This window comes from Clupea harengus, chromosome 11, assembly GCF_900700415.2.
Source record: "Clupea harengus chromosome 11, Ch_v2.0.2, whole genome shotgun sequence".
NCBI classification, from domain to species: Eukaryota; Metazoa; Chordata; class Actinopteri; order Clupeiformes; family Clupeidae; genus Clupea; species Clupea harengus.
In genome coordinates, this window is record NC_045162.1 from 9,538,583 (window position 1) to 9,558,885 (window position 20,303).

General features: G+C 45.7%; 2 protein-coding genes across 6 annotated transcripts in view; one reads left to right on the forward strand and one right to left on the reverse strand.

The window, feature by feature from the left end:
- Positions 1-8,419, forward strand: part of clcn1b (chloride channel, voltage-sensitive 1b) — a 27,476-nt gene extending 19,057 nt beyond the window's left edge. The window contains exons 15-23 of the mRNA XM_031575830.2: positions 391-604; positions 936-1,069; positions 1,367-1,551; positions 1,784-1,853; positions 2,462-2,547; positions 3,633-3,677; positions 3,818-3,922; positions 5,654-5,740; positions 7,138-8,419. Of these exons, the coding sequence (XP_031431690.1) occupies positions 391-604; positions 936-1,069; positions 1,367-1,551; positions 1,784-1,853; positions 2,462-2,547; positions 3,633-3,677; positions 3,818-3,922; positions 5,654-5,740; positions 7,138-7,512 (1,301 nt within the window). The 3' untranslated portion in view covers positions 7,513-8,419. The remainder of the gene's footprint in view (positions 1-390; positions 605-935; positions 1,070-1,366; positions 1,552-1,783; positions 1,854-2,461; positions 2,548-3,632; positions 3,678-3,817; positions 3,923-5,653; positions 5,741-7,137) is intronic.
- Positions 8,420-8,512: 93 nt separating this feature from the next.
- The window catches only part of fam131bb (family with sequence similarity 131 member Bb), a 38,141-nt gene continuing 26,350 nt past the window's right edge, over positions 8,513-20,303 (reverse strand). For 4 of the 5 annotated variants that reach the window (XM_031575835.1, XM_031575833.1, XM_031575834.1 and 1 more), the window contains 4 exons: positions 18,669-18,809; positions 16,009-16,337; positions 14,443-14,703; positions 8,513-13,248 (listed from right to left, as the gene is read on the reverse strand). In XM_031575835.1, coding sequence (XP_031431695.1) covers positions 13,033-13,248; positions 14,443-14,703; positions 16,009-16,337; positions 18,669-18,809 — 947 coding nt within the window. In that variant the 3' untranslated portion in view covers positions 8,513-13,032. The remainder of the gene's footprint in view (positions 13,249-14,442; positions 14,704-16,008; positions 16,338-18,668; positions 18,810-20,303) is intronic. The other variant, XM_031575832.1, reaches the window with a different exon arrangement.

Sequence of the window (20,303 nt, forward strand, 5' to 3'; positions counted from 1 at the left end):
GTCTTTAGCTCATTTCGTTTTTGAGTTTAGAAAAATGTCTGCTGTCTTTTTCCTCCAACTGTTTATTTAGCCTCACATTCTTTCATTCTTCACCCCTCTCTCTGTCCTTCTCTGTCTGTCTGTCTCTCTTTGTCTGTCTGCCTCTCTCTGTCTGTCTGCCTCTCTCTGTCCCTCTCTGTCTGTCTGTCTCTCTCTGTCTGTCTGCCTCTCTCTGTCCCTCTCTGTCTGTCGGCCTCTCTCTGTCCCTCTCTGTCTGTCTGTCCATCTCTGTCTGTCTGCCTCTCTGTCTCTCTCTGTCTGTCTGCCTCTCTCTGTCCCTCTCTGTCTCTCTCTCTTTCTCTCCTCTTCATTCCTCCCTTCTCCCCCCCCCACTGCTTTGCTCTCTGTCAGGTGCTGCTGCCTTGACGGGTGCCGTCACGCACACGGTCTCCACAGCAGTAATCTGCTTTGAGCTGACGGGTCAGATCTCGCACATCCTGCCCATGATGGTGGCTGTGATCCTGGCCAACATGGTGGCCCAGGGCCTGCAGCCGTCCCTCTACGACTCCATCATCCAGGTGAAGAAGCTGCCCTACCTGCCGGAGCTGGGCTTCGGCCACATAAGGTACGGGCCTTAGCTGCACTGCACTGCACATCACTGCGCTGTGCTCTGCTGGGGGATGAAGGGTTGAAGGTTGTCTCTCATGTCAAACAGCAAGAGGTACAAAGTGAGAGGATTAACTGCACTAAGCCAGCTCTTTCCACTCCTATCTCCCTCCCTCCATCCCTTCCTTTCTCTTTTCTTTCCCTTCCTTTCTTCTCTCTCTCTCTTTCTCTCTCTCTTTCATCCTCCCATTTCCCTCCCTATCTCCCCTCTCCCACCTTCCCTCCATATCTCTCTCTCTCCACCCCTCCCCCACCCCACCCCTCTCTCTCTCGCTCTCTCTCTCTCTCAGCAAGTATAATATCTTTGTGGAGGACATCATGGTGAGGAAAGTGAAGTTTGTATCTGCTCATTCCACATACCGTGAGGTCAGCAACCTCCTTCAGTCCACCTCCCTCAGGACTATACCCCTAGTGGACTCCAAAGGTCAGTGTGTGCATGTGTATGTCTAGTGTGTGTGTGTCTGTGTGTGCGTGTGTGCGTGTGTGCGTGTGTGCGTGTGTGTGTGTGTGTGTGTGTGTGTGTGTTACCTCACAGCAATACAACCAGTGATCTTGTTTATTGTGTTTGTCTTGTGTTTTGCCTCAGGGATAGGAATTGTGAACAAGAATTAGCTTTTTTGTTGGAAGCATTTCTTTGTAACAACACAATGAAATATTAATAGCAATTATGTCGATGGAGACTGAAAATAGATCTTATTTTTTATTTTTTTTATCTTTCCAGAATCGATGATCCTTTTGGGCTCAATTGAGAGATGTGAGCTTCAGGCTGCCTGCGATTGGTGGCTTTCGGCAGAGAGGCGGGTCTACGAGCAGGGTCAGGGTCTACACAGCCCCGGGTCAAAGGTCAAGTGGGAGACCTCTTTCACCTTTGTGGATGAGGAGGGAGGGGAGGAGAATGGAGGAAAGGTGAGACAGTGGGATGTGGGAGGTGATCAGCAACGCATATAATTATATATCATAAAACATCAGACACAGCTAAAATACAGTCACTATTCTACAATTCCTTACTCAGATGAGATAGAAAACTGGAACCAATGTCACTTTTAGGCTGTGGCCCCAACTGTAAAGTAATCGTGTGTACTAAGGGTGCATGCTATAGTAGCTGTTAATGTGTGTGCTTTTGGGACGTGTCTCTCAGACCACAGAGGAGAGGAATGGGCCTCTTCCTTCCCCTAAAGCTCCGGATTCCCCCACTCACTCAACAGAAGGTGAGTTTGAGTCATTATTGCACAAAAGGTCTAAAAAACAGCATGATCTGAGATATTTTCAGACTTACGGATAAATACAATTTATGTTTAATAAATACCAAAGTAAGGTTATACCATTTTGCTAAACTCATATCCTTAATCTCCCATTAAAGTCACACGCATAATTTTGTCCAATTTTATACACCTTTTATGCAACACTATCCTGTCAGGGTTTTGCAGTCATATTTCATCTGCACTTAGGCATCCTTAGAAGGCATCATTACACCCTCTAAATTGCATGTTTTTGCCCGTTGTAGCTCTACGACACACTCCTGAATATAAAATCACGTTCTGAGAACTGCGAGCCAAGCAGCATTTTATGCAGAAGCCTCACTTAAATTATAATGACGTGCTTAGTGGTATAGTATACACTGAGCACACTAATGCCCTCTCAAGGCACATTTCCAGGCTGTGAAGTGGCAGGATGGGCAGGGTGGAGATTAGGAGGGTGGGACGGGGGTGGGAGTGGGACGGGGGTGGGGGTGGGACGGGGGTGGGAGTGGGACGGGGGTGGGGGTGGGATTTGCCCGAGTGTTGTGTTGCTTTGACTCCACTTTCACTACCTTCAGACAGGGGAGCTCTTCAAACGGTGAGGAGGACTCTTCGGCGACTCTTCTCCTCATCTTCATCATCCTCAGGCCAGACAGAAATACAGGTGAGGGGCAGCCTGCCACCGGGGCGTATTTAGTAATACACACACACACACACACACACACACACACACACACACACACACACGCACACACACACGCACACACACACACACACACAGACGCACACACACACACACACACAGACACACACACACAGACACACACACACACACACACACACACACAGACACACAGACACACACACACAGACACACACACACACACACACAGACACACACAGACACACAGACACACAGACACACACACACACACAAACCGGGCCACCCGCTGCACAGTCATAAACACATCCAACATACGCTTCCCTCCCTTTTCCCATTAGCTTGACTAAGTCTTTGATTTGATTCCACGGCTTGGCATAGCATAGAGTTCTCTTCCTCCTCATCCTCATCCTCTGAACATTACTGAGGAAGCATGTCCGTCCGCATGGCTTTCTGCCTCTGATACCCCACTTACCTCTTTCTAGGCTCACCACAGCAGACAAACATAGATCTCAAGGCATGAATTATTCATCCCAACGAAGGGGTGGTCTCTCTTTTTCTTCCTCTCCCTCTTCCTCTCCCTCTCCCTCTCCCTCTCGCTCTCTTTTTCTTCTTCTCCCTCTCCCTCTCCCTCTCACTCTCTTTTTTTTTTTTTGCTGCAGTCATTGTTGCAGCATCAGACCACTAGGTGGGGAATTCTGCCCCACGTTGTTTTGGTTTGTGTGTGTGTGTGTGTGAGTGTATGTGTATGTGTGTCTCGAAATGAGTTGGTCATGAAGCACTCACTGCAGATAACTGTGTGCCTCACAAACAAACACGCTATCACCACCAGGTGGCGTCACACCCCATCATAGTATTTTTAGTGTAACTAATGATGAGTTCTCTCCCCCACCCACCCCAGATATTTACCTCCCTCAGTGTCTTCATTACAAACTCCCATAGTGCTGTTTGATTAACTGCAAAGTTGAAAATTCTTCTAAATGAAAACAACGCATTGCACAAACAGCTAGTGCCATTTTGTGGCTGTGGATAAGGGAACGGTTATTGATTAATAATCCTCTCAATCCTCTCTCCATCTACCTCCATAGGAGCTCCCACCATCTCTATTGGCAGATACCATGACAACACAAGAGGTAACCCGCCCAATCAATACGCACTCAAGATTGCACTCAGATCAACACCAGCACCTGGAGCAGCACCAATTTACCTGCTGTCAATCACTTTTCATTGCACCGCTACGATATCTTGCTCTGATTGGTTGCTTTTTGCGCAGATAAAAGCCTGGGAAGAGGCCGAGCTGGACCAGCCAATCGAGATGGAACAGATCCGCGTGGACCCCTCCCCTTTTCAGCTGGTGGAGAGGACCTCACTGCATAAAGTAAATGATCTCAGGTTTTCAGGGGGGGGTGTTTGAGGGGGGGGGTCTGACTCTGCATGGTGTGTCCACATGGAAGGATATGGTTGATGGACACAGCTGGAAGGAGAACCCTGCTCTTTGGTTTGACTTGGTGTGTTATTTGAGCCCGGGTGCGCTCACATATCTGGTGGTAATGGACTGGTAATCGGAGGGCTGTCGGCTGAGCCCTCCCTCTCTTGAGAGAGAGAGAGATTTATACACTGCAGCTGCGGGCGAGGGGTCAATATCTCCACCACCTCCAATAACATCCTAATGTTTACGTAGTCCGAGTCACCCTCCTCCACGAGCGATAGGTACAGAACAAATTCACTGTCCACTAAACAACTAAAGCACTTCAACACGTTTTCATGGGTGAATTTGGAATGTGAGGAACCATTAATTTCGAATAGAAAGAGAGTATGTGGAAAATCTAGAGATTAAATTGCCTATTGGTTCCAAGCATCTCCTGGCTGGGGCAGGACATGAGTGAGTCAGACGCACAGCTGAGGCTGGATCAGTTGCTTATCCCCCCACAGTCTTTGATCACACAGTGACTCAGGCAGCGTGAGACTATTTCATGGATATTCATATTCTGAGCAGCTGAGGCTGGCTGCTGGAGGAATCAAAAAAACATCTCCGAGGACTCCATCAAAACCCTCTCAGAGGACTCCTCACACAGGATCGAGCTTATTGTGTTTGTGTCCTAAATACACAGTACTACGTCTCTGCATATCCTTTAGATTTGATGCTTTGGAACCAGTATATTCAGGTGTTTTTTTCCACTGCAGAAACTTGTCGGCCATTTTAGGGGGAAGCGGCACCTTTAGGTGTTCTTCCACTACAGGGACCGCCCCTGTAGAACCTCTTTCAGGACTGTTTTCGAGAGCGAAATAATATCTACTCCGGCGTTGGGACTTCTGTGCGGCCCTGAAACTGCTGGGTGGCGCTTGTAGTGATGGTTGACGCTTATTGGTTAAACGTGACGTAAGTGGAAGAGCCATTTTTAAAACCGGCAAGATTTATCAGAGGTTACGTGGTGAATACAGCAACATAAATTATAGCTTGCATCGTTAGCTTGTTGAGGTTAAAGTCTTGGAATGAACACAAGCAAAACGTCAGCTGAAATATAGGCTTCAATTAATCATAGTGGTGCTGGTTTCTAATAAATGTCAAAAGCCATTTATCGAGCATTAGCAATTTGATAGCAAAATTCAACTCGACCTTGAGGTAATCTTAGCGTTATCTAGAAAATCTCTGGTTTAGCGGTCTAGCGTCGGTGCTGGTGCTGGAGAGTTATGTCATTATTTTGTCGTGCTCAGAATTGAGCGGAGAGCAAAAGGCTAGCTACGTCACTTGTGGGTCCGTAGTTCCGGCAGCGCTATGGAAACAGAGGCTGAAAGGTCATATTAGATGGACATTCCTGTAAACGTAAACTGATCAGGGGGACAATACTACGGCATTGTAAGAATGATGATTAAGGTGGTGGAGCTAAGGAAAGGGTGTGAGTGAGGAAGACCTATATGAAATGGAGTTGGGCAGCATTCCACATTAATCCATTTGTTCCATACATTTTCCCTGTTACCTCTCTCTCCCCCTCTATCTCTCTCTCTCTCTCTCTCTCTCTGTCTCTCTCTCTCTCTCTCTCTCTCTGTCATCTCTCTTCCTCTCTCTCTGCCTCATTTCTCTCCCTCCCCCTCTCTCTCTCCGTCTCAGACACACACTCTATTCTCTCTGCTGGGCCTCAGCCATGCATATGTCACAAGCATTGGGAAACTGGTTGGAGTTGTGGCCCTCAAGGAGGTAAGTGTTATTTGGTCATCATTGTCTGCTGTTCTTCTTCACCTCTTCAGTAAAAATCTAACCTGTGTTTGCTTAACTCCAGTAGTGACGTGGCCACATTCATGTAGACCTCACTAGATGTTTGCTTTTAGCCAGCCATACCTAACACCACCTGTATGAGACTTCATGTGTTTACAGAGAAATTCATTTTCCTATACCTACCCTCTCACAAAGATGTTTAAATATCCTTTAATTGAACAGATGCCTATTGTGTATGTTCCATGTTTGTGCAATGGCTAAATTATGTCTGTATGTTTGTGCTGCTTAGCGGCTTAGCATGGCATGTGTTTGTATTCAATCGAAAAGCCAGTACACTTGAAAATAAGGGACTGGAAAAGTATGACCTCACTACCTTGACAATCCCACACATTCATTTCCCGCAACACCACATGCGGTCTCAACAGAGTGCTGAATGCTTTTGAAAGACTGGGGTTTTATTCAGTCGAGTCTCAGACGCTAAGCTGACTTCAGTTTGTCTTTGTAAAAAATAAAAAAGGGACAAAGTCTCTGAGGGACTCTGGGGTCAAGAGTAAAACCATGTGGCGAAATTTATGGCGGCGGTGACATCACTCTCTCATGGTCCTTGTGAATGTCACAGGGATTTTACTGGCCTACGCCATTACTCTGCTGTCCTATTGTCTAATGCGTTCTGGGCTCCCCATCCACAGTCTTGTTCCAGTTGGACCCGTGTCAAGTTTCCATAGCTAACTCCCCCCCCCCCCCCCCCCCCTCTCTCTCCTCTATCTCTCCACCCTCTCTCCTTTCTCTCTCTCCTCTCTCCTCTCTCTCTCTCCACCCTCTCTCTTCTCTCCTCTCTCTCTCTCCACCTTCTCTCCTCTCCTCTCTCCTCTCTCCTCTCCTCTCTCCTCTCTCTCTCTCCACCTTCTCTCCTCTCCTCTCTCCTCTCTCTCTCCACCCTCTCTCCTCTCTCTCTCTCTCTCCCTCTCTCCTCTCTCTCTCCACCCTCTCTCCTCTCTCCTGTCTCTCTCTCCACCCTCTCTCCACCCTCTCTCTCCACCTTCTCTCCTCTCTCTCTACCTTCTCTCCTCTCCTCTCTCCTCTCTCTCTCTCCACCTTCTCTCCTCTCCTCTCTCCTCTCTCTCTCCACCCTCTCTCCTCTCTCTCTGTCCCTCTCTCCTCTCTCTCTCTCCACCCTCTCTCCTCTCTCCTGTCTCTCTCTCCACCCTCTCTCCACCCTCTCTCTCCACCCTCTCCCTCTCCCTCTCTCCCTCTCTCCTCTCTCCCTCTCTCCTCTCTCTCTCTCTCCACCCTCTCTCCACCCTCTCTCTCTCCACCCTCTCTCCTCTCTCTCTCTCTCTCTCTCCTCTCTCTCTCTCTCCACCCGCCACATCTCTCAGCTGCAGAAAGCCATCGAGGGCTCCACCCGCAGTGGGGTTCGCCTGCGCCCACCCCTCGCCAGCTTCCGGGACGCCAGCCGGAAAGCCAAGAAGCCCCCGCACACGCCTTCGACCCCCTCCTCCCCCACGCGCGAGCGGGAGATGTGGGCCGAAGGGGGGAAGAGGGACGGAAGGGGCGAGTCTGGGGGAAGGATCGTCACGGCCACAGGTACAGGTTGTGATGTCGCCACTGGCAACAGTAGCCGAGGGACCGTAAGCCTACCCGAGGAGCCCCTCCCCTCCCCCTCCTTCTCCTTCTCCGCCATCCCTCTCTCATCCTTTCATTCTGTGGAGGAGAGGAGCGAAGAGAGAGAGAGTGATGAGGAGCCCATCTAAATAAGACTTATTAAAGAAACACAGACACACAAACAAAGCATATGTACATACACTATACAGTATGCAACACTTGTTCATATTTTTGAGCACTGCCTTTCTTATATTAAAAATACAACACTGTGCTGGGGACAGTGGAGCTTTCATCTGTGCCCCAATGAAGCTCTTAGAAAACCTACCAGAGGAGCAGGAATTCATAGTTTTTAAAAAGGACTTTTATACTCTTTTAAAGTCTTTTAAAGTCTTTTAAAACAGTCTTTTTTTATGTATCTCACTCAGGTGTTTCCCCCTATGTCTTTAAACATTTTGGGACAGAGTCTCTTTTCTTCTCACCTTCCTGTGCATCTTCCAGCTGGTCTTGGGTGACTGTGGGTGTCTGTGATTGTTTGAGTCATCTTATCTGCATCATGCATGCTATTCTAAGGAGTCTGTGCCTTGTTAGTCAATGAAATGTAGTCTGTGTCTGCCGACATGCTTTATAATGAGCCAATCATTCAAAGAAATTGTTTACCTATAATTAGATTTTTCTGTGAATCTGTAGTCCAACTGGCTAGCTGGGTTTTGCTCTAGCGGGTAGCGGTATACACAATAATGAGAACCTGTGTGTGTGTGTGTGTGTGTGTGTGTGTGTGTGAGTGTGTGAGTGTGTGTGTGTGTGTGTGTGTGTGTGTATGTGTGTGTCTGTGAGTGTGTGTATATACGTGTGGCTGGAGCAAAACTCTCTTCAGTGTTGTTCTATAGTATAAGGACTGATTTTCTGTTTTACGTAGTAGAGATTCATGATTGTTACTACTGATGCTCGTATAACTGTTATAGATCATGATAATAAATATTTTGTGTATAGCTCTGTGTTCTCTAAGTCTTCTCTCTCAATCTGTTGTTTTTTATTGTTTTTCCTAAATAGTTTCATTATGTCTGTTATTTCACGTATTATAATATGGGTATAACAAAAAAGCCAGTTGCTGTTGTTATTTGTTTCACAAATGTTCCCTTTACACAGTGATGTGGTCATTTGTCTGTTTATTTGTTTTTTTCTCCATATTTTCATTTGGGAAGGGGATGTTTTGGGTGTCGGGTCAGGGGATGGAGGTGGTTTCTCATGCAGGAAAAGGAGAGGGAAGAGTGAAAGAGAGAGAGAGAGAGAAACACAAAGGAGTGAAACCACATTGAAGGGACCATCTTTTTGACAACCTTCAGACGAGCATGCATAGGTAGGTATGGGTGCCTCAGAAAAACACTATTCCAGTCACAGATACATTCAGATCAATTCACTCCCCCGCGAAATGAAGTTTAGGTTTCGCTGATACGGCACATTTTCAAAACATCTATTTGAACTTTATGAACCCTTTTCGGCATGTTCATGCCTGATTTGTGTACAAAAACAAAACAAATATAAGACGTTTTCTGGGCTTCACTTTTTTTTTTCCCACCACACAGTGGATAACACAGTGACACAGAGAGACAGAAGAGCAGACGGACAGACAAACAAACCAAAAGAGGGGATTGGGGAGAAGGACAAAAGTTTACAGAGGACAAGAGGAGACAAGAGTGACAGTTTAAGAAAGAGTGAGAGAAAGAGATAGAATGCGGAGAAAGAAAGACAACTGAAAGCAGTCATAGAGACATGCATGTGGATGGTTTTCTATTGAAACATGGAAGTAGAATCATACAAAAAAGAGACAAACAAACAGAACAAAACCCAGTCTTAAATCAAGTGGCTAAAACTGTAAACACATAATTAATTAACAGTAACATCTAAGGAAATACATTTGGCTTCTCGTTATTAAGTTAATTCATAATATTTCTTATCTGACATAAAGAGCAGTAAAACACCTGTAGACTGAAGCTGTATCACCCCATCATTTACTCAATGGAATGTAAGTGCAGACATCATTTACTCAATGGCATGTAAGTGAAGACATTATTTAGTGCACTGTAGCCATCTTCGATTCAACACTCTGAGTGTTCTTCTAACAAAGTGCAGACTAGAATCACGGGTCATTGGCCGCTTTTACCGAATCAGTGTTGTTTGCATCAACGTGCTTTTCGATCCATTAGGAAAAAATTATAAAACTCTAACCCCTTCACATTCAGGGTTATTATAAGCTGCCTGTTATCAAGTGTGTAAATCTGGTGTGAGATGTCACACACAGGAGAGGAGTGTGTTCCTTCGTCAGGTGCTGCACCACTCAGAACCCTCCCTGTGGAGATGACCTTCACACACCTCCTCAAGGTCACACAATACAAGCCCTCCACAATGAGTCAAAGGAGTAGTTATGCCCTGTCCTTCAAACATTGTTTTTCCTCCATGATAATGGACTTTACTGGCCACCTGCTATGGTGCCAATCCAAGTGTGCCCTTGGCTATTTAAAGACTGACTCCACAGCCCGCTAGGATACCTTCCTTGTCATTTTATTTAGCACACAGGGGTGGTTTTACCTCTTAGCATAAACTCTCACCACAAATCCCTGTGGCAACTTTGCCAACGTGAGCTGAAAGGATGTGCAAGAACAATAGCGAAAGAGAATTTGGGTTGGCTCTCCACAGGATAGGATTTTATCCCGTTTACCAGAAGGATGTTCTCTTTCTCTCCGTCTCTCTCTCCCGTTCCATTTTCTCTCACATCCTCGCAGGGAGGAACAATGGAACAAAGGAGACTGAACAACAGGACAAGACGGGGGATGATACAGCCTCAGAGAAAGGCTACCTACATGACTAAAAGATCAAAGTTTGTATAGGCTTCAAGTTATCCCTCCTCCAAATAATTCTGAAATAAATAAACGAACGCATCTCACGGGCCACAGGTGTCTGTCAGCTCAACCCTGGCACCAAGCGAAGACAGAGAAGCCCAGTGTGCAACTGAAGACAACGGTTTCCCTGACCCAAGGCTCAAGCAGCTTCATGCTGTGGATGTATGTTTTTTTCTCTACTCTTTTGTCTCTCTATGGACAGACCGGAGAGGACTCATGGGTGGACAACAGCATAACCTGTTGCCATGACTCCAGAGAAGCTCTCGCTGGAGCTGATGTCATGTTTACAATCCTGTTATGGAGCTGCTGCTGAAGGCTGTGGTTCAGGGAAACCATGGTCAGAAACCTACAGAGCAAATGGGCTTCACATCTGCTGGTTGCCTTGAGTTGCTGCTATGACCACTGTCCGACCAATAACATGCGCTCCAACATATAGGAGGAGGGGTACCCACAATTCAGTAGAAAAATAAACATTGTCCCAACATTGCATAAATAATCAATCAATAAATAAATTCATTGAAGTCAATAAACTTCAGAATTAGGTTGTTATAAGCATTGTTTGTTAGTTTTTTCCCCTCAGAATTTTACACACAATCATCAAAAAGGTGAAAAGGAGGATGTCTCCAAAGAAAGAATCATAACGGTTTTGTCTCATGTTTGCCAGTGACTCATGCAGATTTGTCTGGATGCCCTTGAGCGATCTCTCCTCGTCTACTGCAGAAACGCATTCAGTCCCAGCACACACTTGCAAATTCAGATAACCGCACTGCATACCTCACTCAAGCAGCAAAGAGTCCGCCCACACACTGCGCCCGCAGCCGCAGCCGCAGCCGGAGCTGCGAAACGGGAAGACACCTACTCACTTCTGAGTCCTGATTGGCCTGAGTTGTACACAAGGTCGAGAGGCCTCCTGTACCTCGATCAGTCCCTCCGCACCCCCAGCGTTCATGCTGAAGGAGTCTCAAAAGCTGCAGTGATATTCCAGAGTTTTCCATTTCAACCATTGCAATATTTACATCTCCCCACGGTCTGCGTCTGTGTACGTCCCCATTGCCAGAGCAGTGTTGTTGTCAAATAAACCCAGTTGCTGTCTGTCCAGGAAAAACTGATATGATCCAAACAAAACAAGGAATTTGAGATTCAGCAGGTTAGTACAAAAATAAACAAGTTAGTCCTATGGCTGTAAATGTGAATGTGATTTGTATTTACATGAATCCAGGTATAGTCAGGTGACCACAGATGGGTTGAAGCCTGAAACCAAAGGCATAAAAGTATGTCCATTATGACGTGTCCTCCCACTGAAGTCATGGTGACCTCAGACATACTGTTCCAGTTGTCATGGTGACCTCAGACATACTGTTCCAGTTGATGTGGTGGCCCTGAAAGACCACAGCTCCAAGACAGCCCGAGGATTCCTGTGTACGTTCAACTATTATAACCTCTTCAAGGAAGTGTACATCTGTGTCGGAAACATTCTCTTAGCCCCCCAGGTCATTCTTTAGAATGGACCTCTAACACACCTACTCTTTCCTGACTGTACATTTTATGGAAGTGTTTTTTTGAGGCAACCCAACTCTGCTTGCCACATTGACTGCAAAAGTAAGCCTGTTTTCTTCCTATTTAATCTGTACGATTCTTCCTGCCAGAGAATCTCAGCTTACTCGTCCTGGGATTCAGTGCAAAACCCTATACAGTGTTCTTAGCACGCCATAAGACAGCATAGCAGACAGCATGCATACCAAAGGACAGAGTAGGAAGCACACTATGATACAATGCAATACTGTGCAGCAGTGTGTATGTGTCTTTGTGTGTGTGTGTGTGTGTGTGTGTGTGTGTGTGTGTGTGTGTGTGTGTGTGTGTGTGTGTTCCTTCGTCAAGGGGCTGCTGTTTTATCTCAGTCTTTATGTCTGGTTTAGTGACAACCAGCAGAGAAGGACCATATCTTGGTTTTTTTTTCTGGAGGAAAAGTTAATAATATCAAAGTGGCCTCTGTGTATTGAAGTAACATTGAATCGAATTTTCGTTTACGATTTAGACATGTTAATATTGATGTTTGACAGGGACAAATCAAAGGCATCAGTAAAACTCAGTAAAGCAGTCCCAGAGCATACACAGGTTCCGACTGTATGTATGCGTACATCTGTTTATGACCAAAGAAAGACTACAATGACAGGGTCCTAAGTTTATGGGGGAGGTTGGGAATTGGCTGTTAATTCTATGCCTGATTTCAATCACTTCAATTTTAGGAGATTAGTTGACTTGGGAAGGGAAATAAATCTGATTTCCTCTTGTGGCTCATGTCTCTTACAGTTATATATATATTTGTTTTTGTAGATTTTATGCTTTAGTACAAAATTATTATTATTATCGACATATCTTATTACTAGATAATGTTAATATTTTGTAAGACACCTCCTTATTAAAATCATGCACGACACTCAAGACGTTTTTACGGCCCCTCTCTCTCTCTCTCTCTCTCTCTCTGTCTCTCTCTTCCAATGTCCTCCCTTCCATCTCATGGCGTCTGTTCTCATTTCAGGGATCTAAGGCTTCCACAAAAAAAAGAAGAAAAAAAATGATTCATATTTCTTTTTATATTAACTGTCAACTTCTTCTCCGCATCAAGTTCATCTGGCCTTATATCCAGTTCCATTGTTGCCTCCTCATGACAAAAGTGTGTAATACCTGAAAATCAAAGGGTTAATTGATAGGTAACTGGTTATTTGAGTGTGAGATGTATCCCTCCGAAAGTCCTTCTTTCGCACCTGTCACTCAGTTGGCAGTTGTGTACATTACTGATGATCCCTCCATCACTTCCTGGTTCGCCTCCATCATGGCAGAGGGGGTGACATCAGAGGCTTTCCGCTCTGTGATGGGTTCCCCTGGAGCTGGTCCGGGACTGCTGTTTCCAGTGGGCGGGGTCCCGTGCACAGGGGAGGGGCTTAGAGTGACAGTCTCAGGCTCCAAGCACAGCGTTACTTCCTCTTCCTATGGAAACAGAGATTCTCAATCAGGCTGATGATATTCTCTCTGTTTCATGCACACACACAAACACACAGCACACACACTCAAACGCAGACGCGCTCTCCCTCCCTTTCTCTCTCCCTCTCGTACACACATATACCACACACACACACACACACACTTTTTCCTACACACACACTCTCTCACTGTCTCTCTTGTACACACACACACACACAGTCTCTCGTACACACTCTCTCTCTCTCTCTCTCTCTCTCTCTCTCTCTCACAGACACACACACACACCTGTCAAATAGACCAGCATGCATTCACACACACTTCACCCACTCCCTTGATCAAGGAGAGACAAACAGTGCCCACAGACATCCTATCATACATTACATCATCCTTTCCTAATAGACAGATCTGGTAACAGAAACCTGAGTAAGTGCGTGTGTGTGTGTGTGTGTGTGTGTGTGTGTATGTGTGTGTGAGAGAGAGAGAGAGAGAGAGAGAGAGGGAGAGAGAGAGAGAAAGACACTGAGTGAGTGCTAACATATGCGTTATGACCTTCACTTCTCAGTAAGAGCTATGGCTATGTTTTGTCTAGACTTTCCGCTGTGTGTGTGTGTGTGTGTGTGTGTGTGTGTGTGTGTGTGTGTGTGTGTGTGTGTGTGTGTGCTATCTGATCCCTGAACAGCAGCTGAGCTCCTCTGTTGTTGTGAGTGTGTGTCTAGAGGCTCACGTCCCAGTGCTGTGTGTTGTTGTTTGACTGATTAAGGCTCTGTGTGCGGAGAAGTGACAGCTCAGGCCATGCAGTGTGACAGTGCCTAATAAAGTGCTTGATGTTTCTTGGTCATTAGCAAAATTAAATGCTTGTCATTGATTAAAAATTTGGCCTTCTGTTTCACAATACTCAGAACTTCTGTATTTGTATGAGAACTGGTGATGCAAAGGAGGTTCTTCTAAGAACATATTAAGAACATAAGCATTCTATTTGCTCATACATTATACATCTGTTGTGTGTCTAATTTTATTAGTTTGTTTCCTTACTCATTTCTGTAAAGCTCTCAGCATGCTCTATTGCTAGTTTTATAATGCTTCTATCAAATGTATAAATGTAAATTCAAGCATTTTTTAGCGTTGATCAATAGCAGACCCATCCATTTCCCCCTTCATGTGACCTGCTGACCCATCGTGACCTTTGACCACACAACCCACCTTGACCTCTTCCTCCTCTTGAGTCTCCAGCAAAGGCAAGTGGTCTTTCACTACGTCCTCTGCGGTCAGCGCGTTAAGACCGCCCTCTGAGGCGGTGGCCACACCCACAAACCCTCCCACCTCTGACTGATAGCCTTCCATTGGACCCGCCCCCCACAGGTCCACCAATGGTGGGTGTGTGGGGCGCTGCAAGCTATGGATGGTGCTGTTGGGTGTGGCTTGCAAAGAGTGAGTGGCGCTGTGTAGCCTCTGTTCCAGGGACTGAGGGCAGAAGGGAGACAGGGGGTGACAATGCATTGCAAAAGGAATGCATTCATTATGAATGATATTACTGGCTGGGATAACTACAGGTAATACTAGCTACTGACATATTACATAAGCTGTGCTATTACTCAAAGTACTAATACCATAGTGCTCTATGGCACTGCATAATGCGTCTTACACTTTCTTTAGGATACTGCCTAAGGGACCTATTAGCTAGGATATAAAACATAATAGAGGTGTGTAATAATTCATAATGTTTATAGGTGAAGCAAGGTTCAGCAAGTGCATCAGATGAGACAGGCTAGAAAAAGCAAATAGGCTATCATCACTGTTTCAGGACAGGACAGGAAGTCAGTTAAGAAATTAAACGTGCAAATCTTCAGGGCCTAACAGTAAAGCACAACAGATGTGATACTAAGGTACAGTACAACCATACAATGTATTTGTATGCAGTATGTTGTTTGTCTGGGGCAAATGGTATGCACTTCTCTAAATGACTTTTTACATGGTCATACGCTGTAGTCTGTCACTGATTTTTACTTCTCACAAAGGATTTAAAAAATACCCAGCTGGGGATAACATCGTCTGTGCCAAGCAGAAGATAATTACCTTGTGATGTGGTGAAAAGTGATTTTCCTTTGCTAACTAATAAAACTACAAGGGTTCATTCCTTGTGTTCAACAACTGGGCTTAGACCCAGCTCATATCTCCATCGAGCAAAAAAAAACATTTCGATGCCGTTAGCTGCAGAGTTTATTAAAGCAGCTTTAATCAGTATGTTACTGGCAATGTAAACTGTGATCATGTAAAAAAGTCATTTATTGCATATTGTTTGCATACAATCTCTTAAAATCACATCTGTTGCTCATTTAAGTGGATAACTGTTACAGTCAGCCACTAAGACTGTTAATAGAGGCAGCGAGATTGAGGTGAGTGTAGCAAAGCTCAGCTAGTGTGTCCAGTGGGTATAGGCTGTAGTCATAATCCATCACTTCAATCGACTTATAATAGTGCAGCTAAATATCTTTAGCTCAGTCGGCTAACAAGCAATTCTCAGTCCCAATACCACTACAGACAGTGAAACAGTGGTTTACACGCCTGCACAGGATCACATCAAAAGACCATGGGAACTACACACGTGAACTACACACACCTGTAGTTTTTTCTTATTCTCCATGGCCACCATTTGTGCCACTGCAGTTGTTTGTAAGTGTAATGGCTTAACCTGAGTCTTTTGGAGGTAGATGCAGCTGTGGCTGCTCGCAGTGCAGTGGTTTATGGGATTTGTAGTTTGATCCGTACCTGATACTGTAACAGCTGTTGTTGCTGGTAGTGCTGTAACTGCTGTAGCTGCTGGATCTGCTGACAGATCTGTTGACTGTGCTGGAGGGCGAGATGCTGCTGCTGCTGCTGCTGCTGCTGAGACAGGAAAACGCCAGTGCCACTACCGTCAAAGGTTCCCTCACAGGAAGTCCCGCCCGCCATCACATACGAGCCAGTGGCGGGGGAGGCCACGCCGGAGGGCTCGTTGCTGATTGGCTCCCAGGCGTCCGAAGTAGAGAGGCAGTAGTGGCCTTGTGATACGTACGTATGGGGCCATACCTCTGCAGAGGAGTGGTGGAGAATCTGATCTGAAGGCGAACAACAGGCCAGGAGAGATGTTAAGATTTCACTCACATTGCCACGCTGGGGTTTTTGTTGTGTTTATTTGGAATCTCTGGACCTGTAACCCAAAGTCATGTTAGAGAAACTGTATTATGGTTTTTCCCTGTGAGGCCCTGAATGGTGGTTGGAGGCGTTGGACTACTCGTACGCTCCAAAAACTCCCAGTCTGGAGCTTCAGCTCACACACAGACACTCCCAGACACTCAGCCACTCAAGTCCATCAGAAAACCAGCGATCAGGGCTTTAGAAGTTTATTTTTCTCCTTGTCTTCCTGTTGCGTGACCTATGGCATCAGAGCCCACCTGGACCAGGAAGAGCGGCGGCGGCGGTGGTAGTGTCAGCAGGGCTGTGTAGGGGGCAGCATGATGAAACTGGCAGCAAGCCGACTGACTCATCATGGGAGCCGTTCAGGGCAGATAACGTCTAATGCAAAGCGTGGTTAGATCTTCTCCCAGCGGGGCCTGGGGTGTGGGTACCCAGGGCACCGCTGCTCTGAGTCGTGCTGGATGTGCTGTGGGTGTGAAGTCTGAAACGCAGCCTCCGAGGGGTTTGTGTTTTGTGTTGTGCGGCGTGACAAATGCACCTCTCCCAATGTGCTACTTAATGAGGCCCGTCAACAGCGGTGTAATTCCATTGCTTGCCTCGCTGAGACAAAATTCCATGGATTTTATGACTGCTGTGAACATTATGAAAAAAAACTTTTTGAAAAAACAGTGGCAGCCTTTATGAGACTCCTGCTATCTGATTGAGAATAACATTATGCAGAGCTGCGTTTCGTAAATGTCATCCTAATCGTGTAAACGAGATCTGTGTAGTGTGTGCTGTGTTATAAGAGAATACATTATCAGCCGAGCTTCCTTTGAGTAATGTGGTATAATATTCCTCTTTTACTACACTTACTTTGAAGTACTCCCTTCACATTCTTATGAGTTTCTATGGCAGACTGTGTTTCATGTTCAATGCTAGTCCAAGTAGTGATATGACTGATTGGGGTTTTAGTGATGAGTTATGTTCTTTTTTGCACCACTGCATATTCCAATCTAGCTTTTTATTTCTTTTATCACTGCAGCATTTACAAAAAAAAAAAAAACATCGCCCAGTAACCATCCCTGCCAATACCTCCTCTTGACATATGACAGCCATTCTGGGAGAGCAAACCTGAGATTAATTGCAAGAAGGTATTGGAGTGTACGGTTGCATCGCTCTGTGAGGTTTACGAACAGAGCCTGCCAAAGGAGAGAGAATGAGCTAAATCAAATTTATTTGGTGGCAAATCTGCGCACCGTAGCTGCCGGAGTTGCCACGGAATTATGACACAATGGTGCTGCGTCGAGATCCTTCCAGCTGATTGGCCAGAGCGCAAGGTCACATTGTGACTAAAATTGTTCTTTTTATGGTCCGTATGAGTACTTCTGGAGGAGTGTTAACCGTAGAGTTTTTACAAAGAGCAACTGTGAGATAGTGAGCCTGAAATTCAGTCAAATATAGTTAGGAGACTATGGTTCTCCTGACATGGATGCCAGTTACATTTTCATAATAAAAAATCACCCACACTTTACCAGAAAATATTTGTCCGTTTATCATCAAACACATATTTTTCATCGAGTGCTGTGCTGCCTCCCATTTTTCATGTAACCTCGTTACAAGGAAGCTGACTGTGTTGATGCCATTCAGGATTATGAAACAGTGCAGAATAATAATAACCAATGCTACTATTTATATAGTTGAAATCCATCGTCCTTGGTTCCCCCAGGTCATGGTTGTGAATGTAAAACAAGCACTCAGTGTGCTAAAACCCCCAGGCAACCAGAAATTAGATTCTTTGTTTACAGAGGAAAATGGCACACTGAGCCTCTTTCTCTGTCTCTCTTTCTCACACACACATGCACACATACTGGAAGCTGAAAACCCCTCCTCTCTCACGGCTCTGGTGAAGTGTCCCTGTTATCTGTCCCATAAGCACACCCACACTCTGTGACCTTGGCTCGTTTTGGAGATGAAGGAGGGTCGTCTGAAGTGAAGTTCATAGTATTTAACAGTGGTGTAGTATAATACCTTCATACTGCAATTCAACCCCTTTAAAGAGCCAAAAGGTCAAGGACAAATTAGCATGATGGCTTATTCCACATCCGCATCTTATTCTTATCTCAATATAAAGATAAATAGACCATCCAGGACAATATGGTGGATAATACTGAAAATAACCAGAAATAGAACAAATACTGACTAGATATTTTCTGTTAGCCTGCTGCTCGAGCTTAGTTCTGAGGCATTGTGGGAAATGTAGTCATTAGTACCTCTGCTGGTGATGCTCTCCTGATTGGTCTCGCTCAGGTGGGCCACGCTGCCCTGATTGGAGCCTGCACTCATGCTTTCGCCATCCATCGAGGTCCATGCCATGAGGGTTGCCTCGGAGATAGCAAACTGCTGCAAGACTCCTGCGAGGTCAAAGGTCAGAGACAAAGATTTAAAGGTCAGGCTAGTTGTCACAGTCACATGAGATCTGAATAAAAGGAATGTGGACGATCCTTGCAGCCTCTCACAGAAATCAGTGTACGTGGCATTACTGACTCCTTATAGGAAAACACTGCATCCCACTGCTCTTAGGTTTAGGGTTATTTTTAATGCCATTCGAGGCAAAGATCTTCCTCTTACCCCACCTCTTAGCGATCATATGCAAACACCACCTCAGACACAATATCATAAATAAATCATGCCAGAGTATCACAACGCCTCAAAGCTCAGACACACTTGCATGAATAACTCATGACAGAGAATTTAATTCATATTCTAACGAGCTGCTGTGCCACAGGGTCATCAGAGGCACTTTACGGACCAGAGCACATAAACCCCAGCCTTCATCACTCACACATTACCGTGGAGACGGGCTCTATCGGCTGGAATACGTTTCTCGAGCAGGCACTCATTAGGGCAGCAATATCTTTTACAGGCGGGGGCCTAAATGAGTAGATGCGCCGCGGGAGGCATCCCTCATGGTGACATTCACCACTCGCTTTTAAAAAACACACAGCCTGTGGTGAGAGAGGAGACGGAGAGTTGGAGAGTTCTCCGAGTGTAATTTAGAAGTTTTCTTGCATGAAAAGTTTCCTAATCTAATGGGTGTCCCTGTGTGTGTGTGCGTAATACACTCAGCACCAGATTCAAGGGGATGCTTATGTGCCAGCAGTGTGAGGGTAGGTATGTCATCATCAAAACAGTGTCACTGGTGTGGTGACATTACCACACTAACACACACACACATTAACATATGTTTACTAGAAACCAGTTCTGTGTTCCCATGCATTAGCTCTGCTACCTGACTGCCTTTAAATGTGGGTTTTTTTTTTAGACCACAGAGGGGGGGGGGGGGGGGGGGGGGTTTGGAGGCTCTGCAGTTGCAAGACGCGACATGCATAAACACGGTCTCTTTTGAACCTTTACAATTACATAATTGTTGTTAGTCAACATAAAGCAGTTCTATTTTTGACATCCAGAACTGCCCTCTGCGACTTTAAGCAGAGTCCACTCCAGGATTTCTGTTTCGCTGTGGTTGCAGCAGAGGGGGATGACAGATGATAACAGCGGCGGCCACCAAACAAGGAGCAGATTTGGCAACCACTACAGCGGGTGACACACGCATCCTACACCAAAACAAGGAGCAAATTTGGCAACCACTACAGCGGGTGACACACACATCCTACACCAAAACAAGGAGCAGATCTGGCAACCACTACAGTGGGTGACACATGCATCCTACACCAAAACAAGGAGCAGATCTGGCAACCACTACAGCGTGTGACACACGCATCCTACACAGTGCTGGGGCTCTGGCTGTTAAAGACCTCTCTTGTGCGTGAAATCCTCCCGAGGCTCTCAGGTAGTGTTTACTATAAAGTATAAACGGTAGTGGTGTGCATGCATACTTGAGGCTC